The sequence below is a fragment of the Marmota flaviventris genome, chromosome 3, assembly GCF_047511675.1.
Source record: "Marmota flaviventris isolate mMarFla1 chromosome 3, mMarFla1.hap1, whole genome shotgun sequence".
Lineage (NCBI taxonomy): Eukaryota > Metazoa > Chordata > Mammalia > Rodentia > Sciuridae > Marmota > Marmota flaviventris.
The window spans coordinates 105,114,813-105,138,731 of record NC_092500.1 but is presented as its reverse complement, the minus strand read 5'-3'; the positions used below and the strand labels follow the sequence as shown (position 1 = coordinate 105,138,731).

Here is a 23,919-nt window from a genome sequence, read left to right as displayed (position 1 = left end):
GTTGGGCGGGACCGGAAGGTGGTCCCAGCCCCTGGGTTCCGAGGGTCCGGGGCTCTGCGTCTGTCCCCGGGGAATGTGGAGAGCTGGCAGCATGTCCGCAGAGCTGGGAGTCGGGTTCGCATTGCGGGCAGTGAATGAGCGCGTGCAGCAGGCTGTGGCGAGGCGGCCGAGGGTGAGGAAAGGGCATGTGGGGGAACGATGGGCGGCCTCTGAGGAGGGGGACACCTGCGTGGGACTAGGTCGTCACGGTGACGCAGAAGTGTCTCCCCGAGGGGCGGGACCCGCAGGCGAAGCGTGAGCGAGGACTGCGGAGCCCCAGAAAGGCTAGCGAAGGATCTCCTCCGTGACCTCGAGTTGTGTCTGTTAGGTTCTCCAGAGGTTGGCTTTGTCGGTTCAAAAATTACCCACCACACAGTAAAAATGACTCGTCTCCAGATATCGGGGCCATTTTCCATTGCTTGGTGTAGGGGTCTTGTAAGACTCGAGGAGGGGCAGGCCCGTGCCTACACACAGGCTGCATGAGAAGTGTGTGATACCACAGCATGCAAGGGAGCCTCATCACCCGAGATCACGTGTGTGGCAGTGTCTGACAGCTAGTAGATGCTCAGTAAATGTCGTTTCCTCCCCTGGCCAACTAACGTGGTGGTGGATTGGCCCGACTTTGCAGGCACCAGAACTGCATTTGTGAGTCTGGAGCAGGAGGAAGCCGCCCCCAAGCAGTTTAAAAGGAGTGTGTTGTTGGGGTTTTTTTGTTTTTGTTTTTTGTTTTTTGTTTTTTCTACCGTATATATTTTGTTGCCTCTTGGGCTTCCAGGATCATCAGTACATGCTCATCTCTGGGCAAGATAGCTGAATAGTTTCAATGACATGAACCCAAAGGATAAAGGCCTCTCTGATAAAGTGTTTATGGTTTCAGAACTCGGAATGCTGGCAAGAAGACAGAAGACCTGTATTCCAGTCTTTCCTTAACTACTAATTAGATGCTACCGTGAACAAATCATTTAACTACTCTGGCGCTCTGTTTCCTCTTCTGTACAGCAATAGAATGAACTCTGAAAGCTCTAAGCTTCTTCCTGGCATTAATATTTTATGATTATCAGTGATTCTCCAAGAAAAAAAAAAATCTAGGTTTTCCCCTAATAAACATCACTTTGGGAGGTTATCCCAGGGTCTCTGTCAGATAGATGGGCTGCCTATTCCACTTTTCCCTCTGAAAACTATTCATTCATCAGCATGATCCTAGGAATTTTGACATGGTCTCCTACAAAACTGATGGTCTTCCTAAGAAAAAAGAAAAATAAGACTTTTTACATTCAACTGGACTCCTACATGTCTTTGAGAATACTGTGATTCTATGAAAATCCCAGGGTGAGTGAGGGACATGAAGACTGACCTATATGGATTAATCAGTCTCTTCTCTGATTGCTTCTGTGTGGATTTGTTGCAGCAGAATATACAGGGAAGCAGTGCTCTTTATGTAATTGGTATAGGAAGAGGTCAGATAGGTCTACACCTGAGTCCAGAATTGTTTGTGTTCTAGTCTCAGTTCTGCCACTGGGTGGCAGAGTCTTAGATTGAACAATAAATTACATATCATCATCCATTCAGGCTACTTTTGGAGGAGATAGGCATGTTTACAGGTGGTTTGGACATAGACCTAATCAGACCACTTTTAGAATAAATGGGGCAATATTAATAATTAGGCCGAGGATGTGGGGGAAAAAGGTACACTCCTACGTTGTTGGTAGAAATGTAAATTAACACAACCATTTTGGAAAGCAGTATGGAGATTCCTCAAAAAACTAGGAATAGCACCACCATGTGATGATCCAGCTATCCCACTCTGTTATTTTTCTCAAAGAACTAAAATCAGCATACTCTAATGATATGGTCACATAAATGTTTTTATCAATGCAATTCACAATAATCAAGTTATAGAACCAGCCCAGGCATCCATCAACAGATGAATGGATATAGAAAATATAGCATGTATACACAATAGAGTTTTACCCAGCTGTAAAGAAGAATGAAATTATGGCATTTGCTGGTAAATGAATGGAACTAGAGAACATCATGCTAAGTGAAATAAGCCAGACTCAGAAAGTCAAGGATCAAATGTTTTCTCTCATATGCAGAAGCTAGAGCAAAATAAAGGAAAGGAGGGCAGGCAGATACCATAAAAACAGCAGACAGTATAGTAAAGGAAGGGTATTGAGAGGGAGGAAGAGGGACAGGAAAAGGGAAGAACTAAAGAATGCAATTGACAAAATTATGCTGTGTACATATCTGAATGTACTATAGTGAATTCTATCTCTGTATATCTATAAAGCACCAATTAATAAATAGGTATCCCAGTGAGCAGCAGGGAGACTGAGTCCAGGCATGTTGGAGCCAGTTTTACTTCCCCAGCTTGCAGCCAATAAATCACTCTTTTCTTTTCAAAAAAATAAATAGGTTGGACACAGTGGCCCATGCCTGTAATCCCAGCAACTTGGGTGGCTGAGACAGGAGGATCATAAGTTCAGGGCCAGCCTCAGCAAATTAGTGAAGCCCTAAGCAACTTAGAACAGCCCTGTCTCCAAATACAAAAATTTTTAAAAAAATGTTTTTTAAAGGGTTGAGGATGTGGCTAAGTGGTAAAACACCTCTGAGTTCAATCCCCAATACCTAAGTAAATAAATAGAAGGAAGAAGAAAGACCAGTAGAGGAGAGGAAGGGGAAGAAAAGGGAGGGAGAAGATTAGGGGAAGAGGAATCACTGGGGACTGAAACAGAACAAATTATATTGCATGTACGTATGATTATGTCAAAATCAATCCCACTTGTATGTATAACTAAAATGCACTAATAAAGACATGTTTAAAAAACACCAAAAACCTAGAAGTTAATCTGGAACCTTATGCATAATCATCTGATTTCACCTACCATGAAAGAACCACAAGCTTAAAAAGGCCACCATATCCTTAAACAAAAAGTACTCCTTAGTCAGGAATAGTGGTGCATGCCTGTCATCCCAGTGCTCCTGAGGCTGAGGTAAAAGGATCACAAGTTAAAGGCCAGCCCCAGCAAATTAGTGAGACCCTGTCTCAAAATAAAATAAAAACAAAAAGGGTTGGAGATGTAGCGCAGTGGTAGAACATCCCTAGGTTCAATCCCCAGTACTGGGCAGGGAGCGGGGGAGTATTTCTACAAAGACATCTGCCCAAAAGCTGTGTTCAACCTAAGAATGACACCATTCTTGTTATTAATCATTGTGATGAAAGATAATTGTTTCAAAATATCTGATGTAATCTTTATTTTTGTCTTTTAAAACTTCCCTTTAGCCAGACTCAGTGGTACACGCCTATAGTCCCAGGGACTTGGGAGGCCAAGATAGGAGGATCACAAGTTCAAGGCCAGCCTCAACAACTTAATGAGGCCTTCAGCAATTTATTGAGAACTTGTCTCAAAATGAAAAATAAAAATGGGCTTTGGATGTAGCTCAGTAGTAAAACACCCTTAGGTTAAATCTCTAGTACCCCCCCACACACCCAAAAGAAACACTTTCCTTTGCCTCAACCTCCTTTAATACACCCATAGTTTACTGTAAGGCATGCATATTACCCTTGCAGTGCTCTGCTGTTCCCCAATAAATATTATTGTTCTTTGAAGAAAAAATAAAATAATTTTACCAGGGCTAGAGTAAGTTTCCAAAACTGTATCCCCTCTCTAATTGTGGAGGAAACAACTAACATTTTTCCTGTCTTAGGTTAAGCTATCATGCCCACAAGTATGAGGAAATTCCAGACCTGGAAACCCAAGCAATGGCTCTCTCAGGGACACAAGTTGGACATTTATTATATTTACTGATCATAATGCTTGCAGCACAGTCCTTGTATTCCCCTTTTAAAAACCCTCTGTTCCTCTGGCAGTTAGAATTGCATACAGCCTTTAATAGCTTAGTCTGCTGCTTTTCTCGTGTGCTAGCAAATTGGGAAAACTTTATCCTTTTTCTCAAAACCTTGTCCCCCGTTATTGGAATGTCATCATGGACAAGGACCAAGCCTCCCTTTAGTGAAGTGACTTTTTGGTTTTTTGTTTCTTTCCTTTTTGCAGTGCTGGAAACCCAGTGCCAGGAAGTGCTGTACCACTGACTACACTCCCGACCCCATGAAGTGATTCTTAAGTCTCCATGAAACTTCCTTTAGCCAGACTCAATGGTCTCCAACATTGGTGTACATGAGAATCACTGGAGAGCTTGTTGGAAAGGAGATTCTTTCCAGACATGGTGGGCATGCCTGTAATCCCCGAAGCTCAGAAGGCTAAGGCAAGAAGATCGCAGGTTCAAAGCCAGCCTCAGCAATTGGCAAGGCACTAAGCAACTTAGCAAAACCCTGTCTCAAAAGAAAAAGGGCTGGGATTATGGCTCAGTGGTTAAGGGCCCTTGAGTTCAATCCCTGGTACCAAAAAAAAAAAAAAGATTCTGAGGGTCGGGGGTATAGCTCAGTGGCAGAGTACTTGTCTGACATGGAGAAGGTGCTACATTTGATCCGTGACACCATAAAAACAAAACCAAAGGGAGATTCTCAGAACCCAGCCCCAGAGATTCAAATTCAGTAGATCTCAGTGGGATCCTGGTGATACTAATGCAGTTGATCAAAGACTGCACTTTAAGGAAATATTGCTTTAACTTGTCTAGCTCCCCTGAGAGAGAAATATCTTTTGCTAGTTATTAAGGTAGTTAACACTAAGTTGAGAAATCAGGAATATAAAAGACATTTATGAACCAGGTACTGTGATACACACCTATAATCCCAGCTACTTGGAAGGCTGAGGTAGGAGGATTGCAAATTCAAGGTCAGCCTGGGCAGTGTAATGAGTCCCTGTCTCAAAATAAAATACATTATTCACTGTGGGAGACCAACCTTGCACGTGACTGAGTCTCACTCCCTGGCTGGATGCTGAGGCGCTCAGTAGCAGAATGTGGCAAAGCTTTCCCCACCCTTTTTGGGTTTGAGGGATGGTGTCTCATGCATGGGTGTGTCTTGCTATAGACCCATGGGTGAAGCTACACTCACCTATTCCTTTGTAATATTACCCCTTGCCCTGTTTAGGATAAAATCTTCCATGGAAGTGCCTTGTGTGTGTCCCCTTCTCTTACTGTGCCCTTGAGTGTGGCCTACCCAGGTGTCAGTCAACCTGCTGACAGCAGACATCATGAAGCTGGACTCAGCCCCCTGAAACCTGACCCCTTGCCTCATCTGAATAGCTTCTCAATAAAAGGGGTCAGTGTGTGCTCGCTCTCCCTCACGCGTGCGCGCTCTCTCTCTCTCTCTCTCTCTCTCTTTCTTTCTGTGGATCCTTAAGATCAGAGGAGCTATCACAGCAACCCCAAAAGAAAAAGGTATTTGTGTCTCTTGTGTGGTTATTTCGTGCAACCCAATTAGCCCAGTTTCCCTGGAGTGATCCCTGAGTTTTAGTCGAGAACGAAACCTGGCAATTCACTATTCTTTGATACTAATCTCCCTGAAATATCAGAAAAATGTATCTTACCAAATGCCCAGTTGATATCTATGTCGATTGTTCTACAGAATGCATCCTACAGGACTTAACTGGGATAATTTTCCCAAATGTTCACTCATGTGATGCTTTATCTCTTGGCAGGATCTCCCAGCCATCCAGCCCCGGCTAGTAGCAGTCAGCAAAACCAAACCAGCAGATATGGTGATTGAGGCCTATGGTCACGGCCAGCGCACTTTTGGAGAGAACTATGTAAGAACCCTCTCCCGGAGAGCCTTTGAAAGAGTCATGATTGCCAGGCTTCTGACGTTCTGTTTTTACCCTTTAGGTTCAGGAACTTCTAGAAAAAGCATCAAATCCTAAAGTAAGTGGATATCAGAAGTCTCCTGTTTGTATCTGAATCTTGACCCTTTAATTGAAAATTAGACCCCCTGTTGGTGGTTGAGCAGGAAATTGGGCTGGAGTAAAAAATTTTAGTTCATTTCTGCCTTCTGTCCCAAATGCTCAGATTTTTCTGTCTTTATTCACACTATTGTTTTCTCTTTTTGGCCATTTGGAAATGGTATTTTTGTTGTTGTTTTGTTTTTGGTACTAGGGATTAAAACCAGGGGTACTTCATTGCATTTTATACTCAACTACATCCCTAATCCGTTTTATTTTTTATTTTGAGACAAAGTCTCATGATACTACTGAGGCTGGACTCAAACTTGCAGTCTTCCTGCCTCAGCCTCCTGGTTTTCTGGAATTGCAGGTGTGCACCACCGTGTCTGGAAAGAAATGATGATTTTTAAGAGCTTGCTGTAATCCTCTGTCCTTTTGAGATTTGAAAGCTTAAATCAGTTCATCCTTAAAGGGTAATATCTAAAAGATGGAGAAAGTAGATGGGAACAAGGAAGGCACACAGTAGAAGCCTTAGATTTTTCTTTTAAGTTTCCTTTTGCCTCATTAAGAGATGGCAATAGCAGTTTATTACATTTAAGGGACAGAGCAGATTGAAAGGTCACTAGAAGTGTGCAAATTATTTGAACTGGAGAGGCCTCCATAAAACATGAGTCAAACATGGTTATCTTTTTCACTTCAGATTCTGTCTTCATGTCCTGAGATCAAATGGCATTTCATTGGCCACCTACAGAAACAAAACGTCAACAAATTGATGGGTAAGATGAAACTCTAAATGTGAAAACAAAATTACTGCAACATCATATGACTTAGGCTACCTTCTGTGTAAGAGAGCAACTTACTAGAGCATACCCAATTCACCATGTGTATTGTGGAATTTTTTAAAATAATATTTAGAAAAGTAAAATTAAGAATTAACTATAGGGGCCAGGTGCAGTGGCACACACCTGTTATCCCAGTGGTTTGAGAGGTTGAGGCAGGAGGATCGCAGGTTCAAAACCAGCCTCAGCAACTTAGACCCTAAAGCAACTTAGTGAGACCCTGTCTCTAAATAAAATATTTTAAAAAGCCTGGGGGTGTGGCTCTGTAGTTAAGCACCCTTGAATTCAATCCCTGGTACAAAAAAAATTAACTTCAGGGTTGAGGGTTACACTTCAGTGGTAGCGCACTTGCCTAGCATGCACAAACTCCTGGGTTTGATCCCCAGCACCAGAAAAAAAAAAAAATTAACTATAGAAAGGTTTAACTATATGATAGTGACAGATGGAGATCTTAAGGAACTGAATTTCTCTCAAGGTATCAAAATTAAACTATTTTTTAACAGCTTTATTAAAATATAATTGATAAAAGTATAATTGACTTATAATAAATTGCATATATTTAAAGTGTACAATTTGATAAGTTTGGGCATAAGGTTATATCTGTGAAACCATCGCAATTAAAAAAATCAACATATCCATTTCCCCCAAAGGTTTCCCCCTGTCTCTTTGTGATCCTTCCCTTCTTGCTCCTCCCCATTTCTCTTGCTCAATGCCTCTTACCTGCTTTATCACTGTAGACTAATTCACATTTTTATAGTTTTACGTAAACAATCAAAGTATGTACTCTTATTTGTCATTCAGCATAATAAATTTGAGATTCATCATGTTCGTGCATGTGTTTAGCAGTTTGCTCCTCTTTATTGTTTCTCTTTATTTTATTCCATTGTATAAATATGTCACAATTTCTTTATCCATGGATCTGTCAAAAATTTGACTTGATTGTAATTTTTATCTGTTACAAGAGAGTTGCTGTGAACATTCTTGTACAAGTCTTTGTATGGACATATATTTTCTTCTCCATTGGAGTAAAATACTTAAAAGTAGAATGACTGATTCACATAGTGTATGTCTGATGTGTAACTTTTGTTTTCTTTTTAGTGCTGAAACTCTGTACTGCTCTTTTATCTCTACCTTTTTTTGGGAGGGGTGGGGGGTACTGGGGATTGAACCCAAAGAAGCTTTACCACTAAACTACATCCCCAGTCCTTCTATTTTTTTTTCAGACAGTTCAGATAAGATCTCACAGAGTTGCTGAAGATCTTGCTGAGTTGCTGAGCCTGGCCTCAAATTTGTGATCCTCCTGACTCAGCCTCCCAAGTGCTGGGATTACAGACACATGCCACTGCAACCAGCAATCTTTAAATTTTAAGAAACTGCCAGCTGTTTTTCAAAATGGTTGTGCCACTTTAAATTTCCACCAGCATTGTTGAAGTTCTTGATAACAGTATATGGTCAGTCCTTTTTTTGTAGTTGTGGGGATCAAACCTAGCTTTGAACATGCTATGCAAGCACTCTACCACTGAGCTACATCTCTAGCCCCAGTCTTTTACTTTTAGCCATTCTAATAGGTATGTGACCAGTTTGATAGTGCATGCCTATAATCCCAGCAATGAAAGGCTGAGGTGGGAGGATCACAAGTTCAGGGCCAGCCCCAGTAACTTAGCAAGGCCCTAAGCAACTTAGCAGGACCTTGTTTCAAAATAAAAATGGCTGGGGATGTAGTTTAGTGATAAAGCACCCCTGGTTTAAATCCCCAGTACCCCCTTCAAAAAATAAAATAAAGGACTGAAGATGTAGTTCAATGGTAACCTCTCAGTTCAGTCCCTATTACAAAAAAAAAGAAGAAGAAGAAGAAGAAGATATGGGGTCAAGTCTTTGCATTTATCTAATGGCTAGTGATGTTGAACATCTTTTCACCTGTTTACCATCTTTGATGTCTATATATTTTCAGGTGTCTTAAGTCTTTTGCCCATTGTTTTTCTCTTCTTTTTTTTTTTTTGCCTGTTGCTGGGGATTGAACCCTGAACCTCACACATTCCTGGCAAACACATATCTACCACTGAGCTATATCCCCAATCCTCTTTTACTTATTCGTTAATTGGATTGTACTATTACTATTGAAACTAGAGAGTTCTTTGTACTGAATATAAGTCCTTTATCAGATATGGGCTTTGCAAATATTTTCCTCCAGTCTATGGCTCGTCTTTTTATTCTCTTAACAGTGTCTTTTGAAAAACAGTTTTAATTTGATGAAGTCCAATTTATCAGTTTATTCTTTGTTGCTGGGATACAAATGTACACCACTGCACCTGGCTTGTAATATTTTTATATTATCCTTTTAATATCTTTAGAGTCTCTAGTAAGGTTAACTCTCTCCTTCCTGATATTGGTAATTTATATCTTCTCGCTTTCCCACTAATCCCATCTAGCTAGATATTTATCAAATTTATCTACTGTCAGGGACACCCTGAACAGGAGCTATGCACACACTTTTGAGTCCTGAGTAAAGAGGTACTGGACTGGTATTGTACTCTGCAATGCAAGTGGACTTTACCTCCCGCTTAGATTAGAAAGGTGCATCTCTGGGAGTGGGCATCACCCAATGGGGTTGAATTACACCCACCTGTTTGTTATAATCCTACCCTTTTGCCCTTATTTGGATAGAGTGTTCCATGGATTAGCTCCCCTCAGAAATAAAAGCCGAACCTCAGAACGTGTCCCCTCTCTCACACCAGCCTCTCGTGTTTTTCTCTTGCCCCACTTTGCGGGAGCTTGAGGCTGTGAGACAGCGAAGCTGTCCTGACGCCCAGAAAAAGGTATTTCCGTGTCTGCGTGATCTTTTCGTGTCACCCCAAATTCACTCCAGCCACCCCGGTTCAGTAGCCTGCGCTGGACAGAGGCTATAATCTACCTAATTTTTTCTATTATTCTATTATTATAATATGTTGTCATATAAACAAAAATATGTATTCTGGGGTTTATCACATGTGAAAGCAAAATGCATAACAACAGTGACATTAAGAATAGAAGGAGAGGGCTGTGGTAGAGCGCTTGCCTCACACATACAAGACCCTGGGTTCGATCCTCAGCACCACATACAAAAATAAACAAGTGAAATAAAGGTGTTGTGTCCAACTACAACTAAAAGAAATATTTTTTTAAAAAAGAAGGAGAGAAACAAAAATACAGTGTTGTAAAGTTTTTGAACTGTATGTGAAATGATATACCCCTTGAAGGTGAACTGTTAAACCCTAAAGCAACTAATAAAATCACTTAATAAAGAGTTATTGCCATTGCCAAGCCCACTAGCACACACAGAGGCTGAGGCAGAAGGATCACACATTCAAGGCCAATCTGAGCAACTTAGTGAGAGACCTGTCAAAAATTTTTTAAAAGGGCTAGGGCTGTTAGTTCAGTGGTAAAATGCTTGCCAGGCATACGCAAGGACCAGGATTCAGTCCCCAGTACTACACACAAATACACATACACAAGAGTTATTGCTAATAAGTCAACAAAGGAACTATGGAATCATGAAATGGTAATTTTTTTTTTTTTTTTTTTGCGTAGTGATTTTGATTTTCATTTACCTAATGGCTAATGATATTGAGCATTGTTTCCTGTGCTTATTGATCATTTGTATATATTCTTTGGAGAAATATCTATTCAACTCCTTCGCGCTTTTTAATTTTAAGACAGGGTCTTGCTATGTTGTCCAGGCTGGCCTCAAATTCTAAACCTTCCTACCTTATCCTCCCAAGTAGCTGGGATGATAGGCATGCACCACCACACCTGGCTATTTGCACTTTTTTTTTTTTTTAGTTGTAGATGGACACAACACATTTATTTACTTATTTTAATTTATTTACTTTTATGTGGTGCTAAGGATCAAACTCAGTGCCTCACATGTGCTAGGCAAGAGCTCGCTCCACCACTGAGCTATAACCCCAGCCCTATTTTTACATTTTAAAGTTGAAATTATTTGTCTTTATTATTACTGAGCTGCAAATGTTCTTATATTTTCTGAACCAATCCCTTATCAAATAAATGGTCTGCAAATCTTTTCTCCCAGTTCCCTGTGTTGTCTTTCATGTCCTTGGTGGTGGTATCCATTGTAGCACAGAAGTTTTTCATTTTTGTTTACTCTGATTTATCTATTTTTTTCTATTGCATCGTACACCTTGGTGTCATATCTGAGAATTCATTGCTTAATACAAGATCATAAAGATTTATTTTGTTTTCTTCTAATAGTTTTATAATTTTAACTCTCACTGTTAGGTCTGTGTGAGTTTATTTTTGTATATAGTCTAAAGAAAATGTCCAACTTCATTCTTTCCCATGAACTTTCCTACACCTTCATCTTTGGTTTGGAAGAGATTTTTCTGACTATTGAATTCTAGATAAACACATTTTTTCTTTTAGTACTACAAAGATGTCATTCTGTCATCTCTTTATTGCATCATTTCCAATGAGAAATCTGATGTCATACTTGTCTTTGTTTCTATATTTGTAACATGCTTTCTTCTACTGATTAGTTTTAAGATTTTCTCATTATCTCTGTTTTTGAGCAATTTGATTATAATGTACCAGTGTAATTTTCTTCATGTTTCAAATGCAGTTCTGGTGATTGAACTCAGACCTCTTACATGCTAGGCAAGTGCTCTGCCACTGAGCTACATCCCCAGCCCTTCATATTTCTTATATTTGGAGTTTGATGAATTTCTTGGATCTGTGTGTTTATAGTTTTCATCATATTTAGATATTTTTTAGAAAATTACTAAACAGGCTTAGGATTTAGCTCAGTTAGTAGAACCCATGTTAGCATGTGCAAACCCTGGGTTCAATCTCCAGCACCACAAAAAAATAAAAAAATAGACATTTTTTAGGACTGTTTGGAGCATTATTATTTCATTTTAAATAATTTCTTCAAGGTAACTAATCTTTTCTTTGGCCATGTCTAATTGGTCATCAGTGAATTTTTTATCTCATACCTTGTAGTTTTCATTCTAGAAGTTCAATTTGAGCCGAGCACACCTATTATCCCAGTGGCTTGGGAGGCTGAGGCAGGAGGATAGAGAGTTCAAAGCCAATCTCAGCAAAGATGAGGCGCTAAGCAACTCAGTGAGACCCTGTCTCTAAATAAAATACAAAATAGGGCTGGGGATGTGGCTCAGTGCTTGAGTACCCCTAAATTCAATCCCCAGTACAAAAAAAAAAAAAAACCAAGTAAGTTCAGTTTGAGTCTACATATATATGGGTGTGTGTGTGTACACACACATACCTTCCATGTTTATTTTTTTTAATATATGGGACAGCTATAAGTGTTTATTTAACCTTTTCTACTAATTCTTTCATTTTTGTCTGTTCTAAATCACTTTCAATTGATTGATATAACTCCTCATTATGCATCATATTTTTCTGCTGCTTACATACCTGGTAATTTTTGTTTGGATAGCCAGACTTTGTGAATTTTATCTTGTTGAATGGTAGTATTTTTATCTTCCTATTAATATTCTTGAGCTTTTTTCTAGAATAGAGTTAAGTTTCTTGGGAATAGTTTGATACTTTTAGGTCTTCTTTTAAGATTAGTTGGTGTGACTACAGCAGAACTTAGTTTAGGGTTAATTATTCCCTGCTACTAAGTCTAGACCCCTCTGTACTCTAACCATTGCCCTAAATCTTGAGTTTTCCAGCCTGATTGGTGGGAATTGGCACAGTTCCACATCCTATGTCAACCTCAGGCACTGTTTCTTCTTATCTTTTCAAATAGTTTTTTCCTGGGCTTTGGGCAATTTCCTCACATTGCCCACCTGAATACTTGAAGGGAGACTGTTTCAGACCACTGGCATCTTGTATGCAGCTCCCTCCTCTCTGTCATTGCATCCTGTGAACTATGGCTGCCTTAGTCTTCCTAGGTACTCAGCTCCATTCCCTTAACTCAGAGTCCACCACACTCTACCTCCGTTCCTCTTCACAGTGTCATATTCTAGAAAACTCTTTCCAGACAGTAAGCTGGAACATTTGTGGTGCTCTTTCCATTTGTTTCTCTTTTGTCTTTCATATGTGATATCTAGTCCTTATAAGCTATTATTTCATGTACGTTTCTTATATTATTTGTTGTTTCAAAAGATGGGAGGGCAAATCTGGTTCCTGTATTCCATTTTGTCTGGGAGCAGAGGTCTAATGTATTGTTGTTGGAGATACATCATGGCACCAGCATGGTGTTGCATGCTTATAATGCCAGCAACTCGGGGGCTTAGGCAGGAAGATTGCAAGTTTAAGGTCAGCCTCAGCAACTTAGAAAGTCTCAGCAATTTAGTGATATCCTGTCTCAAAATAAAAAGGGCTAGAGAGGGCTGGGGCTGTAGCTCAGTGGCAGAGCACTTGCCTAGCATGTGTGAGGCACTGAGTTCAATCCTTAGCACCACATTAAAATAAACAAATAAAATAAAGGCATTCTGTCCATCTACAACTACAAAAAAAAAAAAAAAAAGATTTTTTAAAGTAAGCCTGAAAAATCAAAGGGAGGGGAGCGGTGCTGGAGATGTATCTCCGTGGTAGAATGCCCCTGGATTAAATCCCAAACACACACACACACACACACACACACACACACACACATACAAATTACTTCCTGCTTGGTTAGTCATTTTAATTCTAGAGCTTATTTATTTCATAGAAATACTTATACATGTGCACAAGTTCTATATCTAAGCCTTGTAGTAAAAAAAAAAAAAAGAAAAAACCTAATATGTCCATTAAAAGAGGAATAATTATATAAATTGTGATCATATGTTTATGGAATGCTGTTTTTGTTTGTTTGTTTGTTTGTTTGTTAAGTAACAGTGGCTCTATGGTACTAATGTGGAAAAATATCCAGTATATTTCACGAATGGAAACAGACAACCCATGGAGTGTTTAGTATAATTCAGTTCGTGGTGTTTTGTTTGTTTGTTTGTTTGTTTTTTAATGGAGGCTGGCATTGTACATCATTGGTGAGGCCCAGGGTTCAGTCCTCAAGTCCCTAGCATCTATAGATCTGGAAGAACTCTCATCTCAAAGGTAACACAGTAGAATCTTCTAGGGTGAGGGACTTTGACTTTTATTGCACCTGCTTTGTTGTTTTGTTTTGTTTGGTACTATTGAATCCAGGCGTACTCTACCACCAGCTCCATCCCAGCCTTTTTTTTTTTTTTTTTTTTTTTCTTTTTTCTCCCCAGCCCTTTTCATTTTTTATTTTGAAACAGGGTCTTATTAAGTTGCCCAGGTTAGCTTTGAACTTGTCATCCTCCTGCCTCAGCCACCTGAGTAGCTGGGGTTAGAGGCATATGCCACCATATCAGGTGCTATTACATATGCTTCTACATTGCTTGATTTTTTTTTTTTTAATGAAGCACATATACTTTGTCATTTTTTAAAAATTTATTTTCTTAAGCAAAGTAGTCTGAGCTTAAATTCAGTATTAAGAGTATAGAATTCGTCATGTATATCTAAAAAAGAATAATTTTTTTTAAAAAGAGTATGGAGGGACTCAGGATGTGGCTCAAGTGGTAGTGCACTGGCCTGGCATGCATGAGGCACTGGGTTCGATCCTTAGCACCACATAAAAATAAAATGAAGATATTGTACTAAAAATAAAAAGAAACATTAAAAAAAAGAGTATGGAATATGGAGGTAAGGGATAGGGAGTAGCTCAGTGGTAGAGCAATCCCCAGGACCACAAAAAGAAAAGAAGAGGGAGTCAGTTTGCCTTAATTTAAATCATAATTCTAATATTTGTTAATTTTGTAAACTTGAATTTAAAAAGACTATTCTTTGCCTCAGTTTTCCCTTCTTTACATGGAGATAATAGTATTTCATTAGCTGTTAAAAAGGAATAATTAAGCTGGACACAGTGGCGCACACCTATAATCCCAGCGGCTCAGGAGGCTGAGGCAGGAGAATCGTGAGTTCAAAGCCAGCCTTAGCAATTAGTGAGGCCCTAGGTAACTTATCGAGATCCTGTGTCAAAATAAAACAACAACAACAACAATAAAAAACATTTTAAAATAAAAAGGAGGGGGACTCAATGGCTAAGTACCCCTAGGTTCAGTCCCTGGTACAAAAAAAAAAAAAAAAAAGAATTCAGGCCAGTCACCTGTAGTTCCAACTATTTGGGAGACTGAGGCAGGAAACTTGAGAGGGCAATGCTACCTGGGCAATATGAGACCCTGTCTCAAAAAAAAGGAAAGAAAAAAATGATTATGTGGGCTAGGGGTATTTTTCAGTGGTAGAGTGCCCGCCTAGTGTACACAAAGGCCCTGGGGTCTATCCAACAGAACGGTGGGTAGGGAGTTAAATGCTAAATAGCTGGACCTATAATCCAAGCAACTCAAGAAACTCAAGAAGCTGAGTCAGGAGAATCACAAGTTTGAGGCCAGTTTAGCAACTTTGTGAGATCCTGTCTTAAAAAATAAAAAATTAGCTCAGTGGTAAAGCACTTCTGGGTACCACAAAAAATAAAAATAACTAGTTGGTTTTGCCTGTCACTGTTGATCTTTATCTGAGGCAAGTAAGGCTGATACTTCATCTCATGTACACTTTGAAAAAGGAGATGGCTCGAGTGCCTTAAGTGAACCACTTAGCTTTCATTGTTTGGGTCATTTTGATATCCCTGTCACACAAGAACACCTGCATCCCAGAAGGGTTAAGAACACATTGATATCATGTATTCTGGCTTCCACTAGTTAGTCTTTCTTGTCACCTAGACCTTTTTCTCTCAGTGTGAACTGAGACTGAAACCTGTTATTCAGAATCTCTCAAATTACCAGCCTCTCAAAGAGTCTGGGTACATATGCCTCCTGATTGTGGTGTGTCTGTTTCCCTTTCCGTATTCAACTTTGCTCATGAGCCATTGATGATCTAATGTTTGAACTTAGATCTTGTAAACTCTTGTGATTGTCTCCTTTTATCTCCTTAGTGGAACTAAGCTTTGAATGTCTTTTTCTTTTCCTGAGATATTTTTCCCTATAGCAGTTCAAAGATTTACTGCATATTAGCTACCTTGCCTCTTTCTCATTTTACAGCTGTTCCCAACCTCTTCATGCTGGAAACAGTGGATTCTATGAAGTTAGCAGACAAAGTGAACAGTTCCTGGCAGAAGAAAGGTTCTGCTGAAAGGCTGAAGGTTATGGTCCAGATTAACACCAGTGGAGAGGAGAGTAAGTTACCAGCCCTGTATTATAGATTTTTTTTTTCTCCCTTAAGATAACTAAAGATCTCAGAGAATGATGAGCATATAAGTATCTGACCCATAAAGTTATAGAAAGAAGTCACAGGCCTCTAAGTTGTTATATGTGTGATATAGAAGTATAATGATATGCAAGCCAGTCCTTATATAATTCTTTAATATGTCCTGGTTTGTTATATCTTAATTTGGGGGAGGAGAGGATGAATCAAGAAGGAATTGTGCAGAGCTGGGCGGGATGGCAAACGCTTGTAATCCCAGTAGCTTGTAGGCTGAGGGAGGAGAATCACAAATTAGAGACCAGCCTCAGCAATTTAGCAAGGCCCTGTCTCAAAATAAAAAGGGCTGGGGATGTGGCTCAGTGGTTAAGCACCCCTGGGTTCAATCCTGGTACAAAAAAAAAAAAAGAAAGAAAGGATGAGGCTGGGTGCAGTGACACATGCATGTGTAATCCCAGCAACTTGGAAGGCTGAGGCAGGAGGATCACAAGTTCAAGCCCAGCCTGGGCAACTTAGTGAGACCCTGTCTTAAAAAATGAAAAGGACTGGGGATATAGCTCAGTGGTAGAGCACCACTGAGTTCAATCCTTAGTACCAAAAAAAAAAAAAGAGAGAGAGAGATTGAGACTCTGATCTCCTGAAAGTCCCCAAAGGTCATCATCACTCCTGAAAGGGATTGTAGAGTTACACGTCTAATACATTTTAGGTTTGAAAAGATTACCTAGTGTTGCATTGGAAGAGAATTGAAGAAAAATCCCTGTGAGTACCAGTCAATGACTATCTTACAAGGCCTGGGATAACAGCTTAACATAGCGAGAAGGATCATGACCTTTAAAATCAGACAGGCTTGAGCATCACCACTTTCCAGCTTTGTAATTTGAGGTCCATTACTTTACCTTCCTGTACCTCATTTTCCTTGTCTGGCAATGGTATCATAATAGTACCCACTTCAGAGAATGTGACAAGGATTGAATATGGTGATGCAGGCAAAGCTGTAAGCACAGAACCCCACTCGTCTTCCTTATTAGTTTTTTGTTAAAAATAAGTGTATGAAGCCAGGTATCGTGGCACATGCCCATAATTCTAGCTACTCACCAGACTTAGAAAAGGACCACAAGTATCTGAGTCCAGCCTTAACAATTTAGCAAGACTGTCTCAAAATTTTAAAATGTGGGCAGGCGGGTGGGCCCTGGTGGTATAGTTCATTGATAGAATGCCCCTTGTTTAATCCTGGACCCACAAAAAAAAAAAAAAAGGCTGGGATGTAGCTCAGTGGTAGAGTGCTTCTGAGGGAAAATCCCCAGTATGACAAGTAAGGAAGGAAGGAAATAAATAAAGGAACTTTTTGGTAGGTAAGTAAGTAAACACATACACACACACACACACAGACACATACATACAATGTTGGAAGCATCTTTTTATTAAGAATAAATGTTTGAAGCCAGGCATGGTGGCACATGCCTATAATTTTAGCTACTTTGGAGGCTAAGGCAGGAGTACCCAATAGTTTGAGTTTAGCCTTTGCAGTTTAATGAGACCCTGTCTCAAAAAAAGTAAGAAGGATTGAAGATGTAACTCATTGGTAGATCATCTTTGGGTTCAGTCCCCAATATCATGTATTAGGGGGGAAACGGCTGGGGATGTAGCTCAGAGAGCTCTTACCTAACATGTGCAAAGCCCTGGGTTCCTCCAGCACTACACAAAAAAATGAAGAACAAAATTCTGAGATGGAGTAAAAAGAATCCGATTTATAGCTCTTTCCTTGAGAAATTCAGAACCTGCCTAGAAGGGGAGCAACACAAAACACCAAACCTAAAGTTGCTCCTTAGGACTTGATGATAACGTATTCCATAAGGTCCTCATCTGAGAGTTATCTTCTCTGGTAGAAGAGATGGAAGAAAATGGAGCCCTCCTCCTCTGGCTGTTTAAGGCATTTCAGCTTATGTGTCTTCTGTTTCTTTTTGTGAAGGTAAACATGGCCTTCCACCTTCAGAGACAATACCCATGGTGGAACACATAAATACCAAGTGTCCCAGCCTGGAATTCGTGGGACTGATGACCATAGGAAGCTTTGGGCATGATCTTAGCCAAGGACCAAACCCCGACTTCCAGGTACTAGGGGCCAGGAGTTGGGTGGGGTGAGGGATTACTCATGTGCAAAAGATGGATCTTGGGGTTAGGGGTGTAGCTCTATAGTAAAGCGCATGCTTAGCTTGCATGAGGCCCTGGGCCGGCTGTTGTAACTTCAAAGACATTTCACATATATAAAAAGTAACAGTCAAAAATAAGGAAAATCAGAATAGAGGAGGGAAACTAGGCGGAGGGAGGAGAGGAGGGAAATGCAGGAGAGTGGGAACTGAATGGCGACTGAAATGGAGTAAATTAAATTCCATGCATATATGACTTTTGTCGAAATGAACACCACTGCTATGTATAACTGTAATACTTTAATTTAAAAAAAATTATGAGCTATGAAAGAAAACAGAAAAAAAGACATCCCTCATATTGTCTAGTAGATATTATAACCCTCTTCTGAACTCTCTCATAAGGGAAAGGAAATAGTAAGTTCTCAAACACCACAGACATTTCTAGCTAATTTGAAATTGGCTCACACAGTTTTTAAAGCTTTTTCTTCCTAATGACTGATAGTTTTCTTCTTTCATTGTTGTTTTTTTCTGTTTTGTTTTGTTTGCAGTTCTGGGATTAAACCCAAGGCCTCCTGCAAGAGCTGTACCACTGAATTACATGCATAGCCCCAATAGTTTTCTTGAAAGTGGGGGGTTTTATTAAAGCATTTCTAATACTTCTGGCAATTTTGACAGGCCTCAGAATCATGCAGAATAAATAATCTTCAGGGATGATCAGATTTGGTTATTTTCAGACATCATTAGAGATGGCAGGAATAAAATGGGTATCACGCTTGTGTCTCTGTCAGGTGTTACTGTCCCTGCGGGAGGAGCTGTGTAGAAAGCTGAGCATCCCCACTGACCAAGTTGAGCTGAGCATGGGCATGTCCATGGACTTCCAGCATGCAGTAAGTGTCCTTCTGGGTGCCCTTTTCTGTTTTAGAGTAGGGTCCAAAAGGATGAAGCAGAAATAGGTTTCTGGTAGGTAAACCTTTGAAATGCCTCCTTGCAGATTACCCAGTCCCAGGGATTGTCAACTATTCTAAGAAAATTTATAGACGGTACAGCCTAACATCTAATTTTCAAAAATTCAGTATAATTCCCTGAGTGTAATCTAAAAGAAAATAAGAAACTATAGGCTGGGAGGATAGCCCAGTGGTAGACCACATGAGTTAGCATGCACTAAGCCCTGGGTTCAATCCTTTGACACCAAAAAAAGAAAGAAATTAACTAATTTTTAAAGGCATTTCATCATGTAAACACCAGGGCATGAATATATGACAGTATTTTTTTTCTTTTCTTTTTCTTTCTTTCTTTTTTTTTTTTTTTTTTTTGTGTGTGTGTGTGTGCCAGGGATTTTAAAAAGGGTTGCTTAATTACTGAGACACATCCCCAGCCCTTTTATATTTTATTTAGAAACAGGGTCTTGCTGAGTTGTTAGGGCCTCGCTAAGTTGCTGAGGCTAGGTTTGAACTCAAGATCCTCCTGCCTCATCTTCCCGAGCCACTGGATTACAAGTGAGCACCACCATGCCCATCATGACAGTAAATCTTAGTGAGGTGATCTGATACTTAATCATGTGTAGATTCACCATGAATTCAACAGCTGTAAATACAAACTGATAGAGGACATTTATTGGCAACATATACAGGAGTTTATGGAATAGTAAATAACTGGCCAGTCATGGTGGCACATGCCCGTGACTTTGGATGCTGAGACAGGAGAATCACCAGTTTAAAGTCAGCTTCAGCAACTTAGCGAGACCCTAAGCAAGACCGCAAGACCGGTCTTAAAAAATAAAAGTGCTAGGGTTGTATCTCAGTGGTTAAACATCTGGGTTCAATCTCTAGTACCAAAATAATAATAATAATAATGAATAAGAATAGTAAGTAATTGATAAAGTTCTAAAAAATTAAAGCATAATACATACCTGGAAAATTATATATACTAAACCAGTATAAAAAGTCTTTCTGTTTATAAGCTAAATGCAGTTAGCTTCTATGCTCTAATAATTGTAGTAAGGCTTTTTCTTCTACCTGACCATGGCACATTGGAAAGGCATGTGGGCTGAGACAACTCTTCACTATACAGTTGTATCCTATATACCTCCAGTGTCCAACAGCCCTGGTGTCCACTGAACTAAATGCCATCGAGCTCCCCAAGTTCTGTGGAAACCCAGAAATCATTACTTGCTTCCTGAACACCTCCCTGGTACTTCCCCAGGGAGAACCACACCCCATAGCTGCATTATCATGTTCTTTATAGAAGCCTCTGGAGAGCTAGAAGGAGAGGCACAGTTTCAGATTAACTACATTTTACTATTTTTAAAAATCATCCTCAATACTTTCTCCTCTTTCCCATAGATTGAAGTAGGCTCTACAAACGTCCGGATAGGAAGCACCATTTTTGGAGCACGGGATTTCTCAAAGAAACCTGCCCTGGATAAGAGTACAACAGACCTGAAGGCCCCAGTGGGGGTGGCACAGGAACACTGAGCTGAGGACAACCAAGAAGACTAACTATGCACAAACCCTGATTCTCATTTTTATATTGCCCGTGTTACAGCCCAATCATGCTCTCTTGTGACCTTGATAGAGCACTGATGATCACATGTGTTGATGGAAACCATCTCACATAGAAAGCTTGCTTCAGGCAGTGGCTTTGGATTGAATTTGAGAAATCCAGTCTCTTCTACAGAGCAAACATCAAATCAGTAGCCAGGAAGTGAGTTTAATGTTGAATTCTGCGGACAAGCACCAACCAATCTGTGAATCTCTTTTTCAAGTTAAAATTTGAGTCAGTGAGCCAAAGGTAGTGGCATACACCCATAATCCCAGGGGGAGGCTGAAAGAGGAGTAACGTAAGTTGGAGGCCAGACTGTGTAACTTAGGCCCTTAGCAAGTCTCAAAATAAAAAGGGCTGGATGAGCTTAGTGGAAAAGCACTTGCCTCTCATGTGTGAGAATCTGGATTCAATCCCCAGTACTGGGGAAAAAAAAAAAAAAGGAGTCATGAATTTCTATAATTATGGAAGTCAGAGGGATTTCCCACCCTCCTCCCACTTTAATAGGAAATTCCTATGATTACAGACTTCTTACAAGTTCCTACTTAATGGTCACCTTTGCTGCTCAGTAGATAGGGAAGGTATTCTCTGCTCAGGAATGGCAATATAAGTAACATAAACAGTGGTTTAAATTAAGGCTCCAAACACAAATTTTTGCTAGGGAGAGTTTGTGTGATTGACCACTGTGATACTGACCCTGAAATTACAGGGGTTAATTGATTGTAAATAGGACCTGGGTCTTTCTGAGGTCCTCGTGAACAGACCGGATTTTGAGCTTTTACCTCTAGGACCTACAGTGATGGAATTTAATACAATTTCTCCTCCACCATAATCCTCTTTCAGGTGATTTTCTAGCCAAAAAAATTGAATTTCACCACTCCTCAAAAATGAAAGTTCTATCCAGGCATGGTGGTGCACACCTATATTCCCAGCCATTTGGGAGGCTGAGGCAGGAGGAACCCAAGTTTGAGGCCCACCTGGGCAATTAGTGAGACTATGTCTCAAAATAAAAAAGGGCTAGAGGTATAGCTCAATGGTAGAGCACTTCCCTGGCGCACACGAAGTCCTGGATTCTATCCCCAGTACTGGGGGGAGAAAAAGAAAAAAATTGAAGTCATTAAAGCCAGTTCAGACACATGGTTTCAACAAGGCTTTCCTTTGACGTTCCCTTTCTGAGGAAGCGTTTTCTACGCACATTTACAGCTCCCCGCTGTATTTATAAGCCAGAATTTTGAAGCTCTTCTTGATTGTTAATAAAGCATTGATATCTTCAAAAACCAGAAAGCACAATTCTCTAACAGTCATGACAGATGGCTTCAACGTTGGTTGTTTATTTTTTAGATAGCTTTTTCTCTTATTTGTTCAAGCCCTCGTCTTTAATTTTATGAAATAACTTTGAGAACATGATGCTGCTGCTGAATGTAATTTTGTAACACACCATTATGATTCCTGTACTGTTTCAATCAAAGCTACAGTGTGATATTTCAGAGTGTTAAATAAAATGTGAGTTTGAATTATACCATCTGTGCCAATTACAAAGCAATTAAAAGATTTATTTTTTATGATCTGGTGTAGTAAGTGATCTAACAGGAGGTGGGCATTGGAACCGACAGGGAGCAGCTGCGCCTGTTGCTTGCCAGCCTAGCTTTGAAGAAGGGTTTTTCTTGGATCACAGATGCAGCCAAAGCCATGCTACGGATAAAAAAGAGATTCTGAACTTCTAGGGCAAGGAAATTAAATGATGATTCAGGAATTACAAAGAGGTTAGCTTTGGCTGCAAGAAACTCTTGAATTGCCTCTAGATGGCGACATTGGCTAAACTGGGGCAAGAATTAGGGCTCCACTGTCAGCAATTTACCCTGGAAAGGATTCCTGGTTATTTTAGTCTCCTTCTCTCTTTTGTTGGTTTATTTATTTATTTGGGCAGTGCTGGGTATCAAACCCAGGGCCTTATGCATGGTAGGCAATCGTTCTATCATTGATTTGCACTGCTAACCTTATCATATTTCTTGTTGTGTTTGTTTTTATGTTTTATCTTGAGACAGGGCCTCACTAAATTGCTGAGGCCGGTTTCAAACTTGTGATCCTCCTGAGTCAGTGGGATTACAGGCCTATGCCTCCCTCCATACCCAGCAGGCTTATCACACTTCTTAAAGCAACCTCTCAAATGTATCCCCTCCCAGTTTTTCTCTTTTTTTAGCATTTATGGTTAATAAGCACTCTCCCTCATATTCTCTTATTTTAATCTCATAACAGATGGTCGTGTATTTTAGGCTACTTGGTGATATCATTTTTTGGACAGGCAATGAGGCCCAGAGCAGGGACCCTCCTTGTTTGAGATCAGAACAAGTTGGTGGCAGGGTAAGAAATAAACTCCAGACTCCTGACTTCTCTGGTCTGCAGCTTGGTCACTACATTACCATAGTATTCTTGGCTTTTTGCCATAACAGGGACTGAACCCAGGGCTTCTCATGTCCTAGTCAAGTGCTCCATCTCTGGCTTTAATCACTGAGAAATAGCATTCTTAGATTTGCGGCTCTAACTTCAGAGACCTATATCACTATATAACAAATGTGCAGTTTTTAGTTTGTTGTATTACTTGAGAATCGATGCATCTTAATGCAGAACAAACTCTGAAACCACAAGCAGTGGTGGTGAGAAGGAAGGAGAGAATTAAACTCAGCCATGAGGAGGATTAGCCTCCCTTCCGTTATCCCACTTCCCTGGCATGCACATTCCTCCTCCAAATTCAAACTCTCCCACAGTCTGTGGGGCTCAGAGTGTGCAAGACTGTGCCCTCACTCCCACCCCTGCTCCCCAGGGCTGAACCAGCAGTCAATTCTGTTACCCAAGACTAGACACAGAAGGAATGAGGTCAGAACGGGGCATTCTTAAAACCCAAGACATTTTTGTCCTTTGGAAAACAAGTAACCCCGTTCTTCCCACCAAAGCTTTTAGAGGGGAAGGATAATTCCTGAAGGACTACAGTAGGGGTGGGACTTTGCCAGTATGCAATTGGAAATGGTTTGCTCTGGGAATGGTGACTGTCTTTACCATGAAATCAGTTGAATGCTATTACATCAGCCTCATGACTAAGGGTAAAAGAATCCAAACCACCATCCTCCAAAATGATTTACAAATCTGCCCTCCATGAAGGAACACATAGGTAAAGAAAAAGAGAAAAAGTTTTGTTTTTTGTTTTTTGTTTTTTGTTTTTCCCCAGTGCTGGGGCTCAAACTCAGGGCTTTGTGCATTTTAGGCAAGTTCTAGGCAAGTACTCTACCACTGAGC

General features: G+C 40.2%; 1 protein-coding gene across 1 annotated transcript; it reads left to right on the top strand.

Annotated features, from left to right (window-relative positions):
* Nucleotide 1: 1 nt before the first annotated feature.
* On the top strand, nucleotides 2-22,193 carry Plpbp (pyridoxal phosphate binding protein). The gene is made up of 8 exons (XM_027939359.2): nucleotides 2-172; nucleotides 5,643-5,750; nucleotides 5,827-5,862; nucleotides 6,580-6,655; nucleotides 15,781-15,915; nucleotides 17,910-18,052; nucleotides 18,876-18,974; nucleotides 20,430-22,193. Exons 1-8 carry the CDS (start codon nucleotides 74-76, stop codon nucleotides 20,559-20,561), a joined length of 828 nt encoding a protein of 275 aa, XP_027795160.1. The 5' UTR covers nucleotides 2-73; the 3' UTR covers nucleotides 20,562-22,193.
* The last annotated feature ends 1,726 nt before the right edge of the window (nucleotides 22,194-23,919 follow it).

Coding starts and splice junctions, on each gene's coding strand:
- Plpbp (XM_027939359.2), top strand. CDS start 74: ATGTGGAGAGCTGGCAGCATGTCCGCAGAGCTGGGAGTCGGGTTCGCA. Junction 173..5,642: donor CTGTGGCGAGGCGGCCGAGG/GTGAGGAAAGGG, acceptor ATCTCTTGGCAG/GATCTCCCAGCCATCCAGCC. Junction 6,656..15,780: donor AAACGTCAACAAATTGATGG/GTAAGATGAAAC, acceptor CTCATTTTACAG/CTGTTCCCAACCTCTTCATG.